Source organism: Penaeus monodon, chromosome 25 (assembly GCF_015228065.2).
Source record: "Penaeus monodon isolate SGIC_2016 chromosome 25, NSTDA_Pmon_1, whole genome shotgun sequence".
Taxonomy (NCBI): Eukaryota; Metazoa; Arthropoda; class Malacostraca; order Decapoda; family Penaeidae; genus Penaeus; species Penaeus monodon.
This window is the reverse complement of record NC_051410.1, coordinates 6,687,987-6,688,634: the sequence shown is the minus strand read 5'-3', so window position 1 is coordinate 6,688,634 and position 648 is coordinate 6,687,987. Positions and strand designations below refer to the sequence as shown.

Below are 648 nucleotides of genomic sequence, written 5' to 3'. Positions count from 1 at the left end.
AATAATGTCTACCTTCTTTGATTTTTGGAAATATTTATGAATATGTATATTTCATTCATATATATATCTGTTCATTTATTCAATTATTCATAAATTTGCTTATTTATCTACTTACTAGCAAGCTCTCTTACTTATTATCTTACTAATCCTATTTCAAACCTTTAATAACAAGATACGAACAACCTCATTTTCTTATATTTTCATCTATTTCTTCTTTTCTGTCTTTTTCTACAACGATGACGATGAATGATGACGTTTTTTGCTTCCTATATATTTACGAATGATGACGTTTTTTGCTTCCTATATTTACGAATGATGACGTTTTTTGCTTCCTATATTTACGAATGATGACGTTTTTTGCTTCCTATATTTACGAATGAAGACGCAATTTGCTTCCTATATTTACGAATGAAGATGTAACTCCTTTCCTCTCTAACATTCCAGCGACGGAATCGGACGACGTTCACGGCGCAACAGCTGAGCGAACTCGAGGCACTGTTTCAAAGGACGCACTACCCTGATGTTTTCCTTAGGGAGGAAGTCGCATGCAGGATAAACTTATCGGAGGCTCGTGTGCAGGTAAGGTTTCGGACGAGTTGATAGCGCGTGGGTGGAGCGTAGTGTTGTGATGTTGTGTTGGTTGTGATG

At 36.1% G+C, this 648-nt stretch overlaps 1 protein-coding gene across 1 annotated transcript in view; it reads left to right on the top strand.

The window, feature by feature from the left end:
• Window positions 1-648, top strand: part of LOC119589429 (pituitary homeobox x-like) — a gene marked incomplete at both ends in the record, with an annotated part of 16,437 nt that overhangs the window by 5,915 nt on the left and 9,874 nt on the right. Inside the window, 1 exon segment of the mRNA XM_037938038.1 lies at window positions 445-579. Within this exon segment, the coding sequence (XP_037793966.1) occupies window positions 445-579 (135 nt within the window).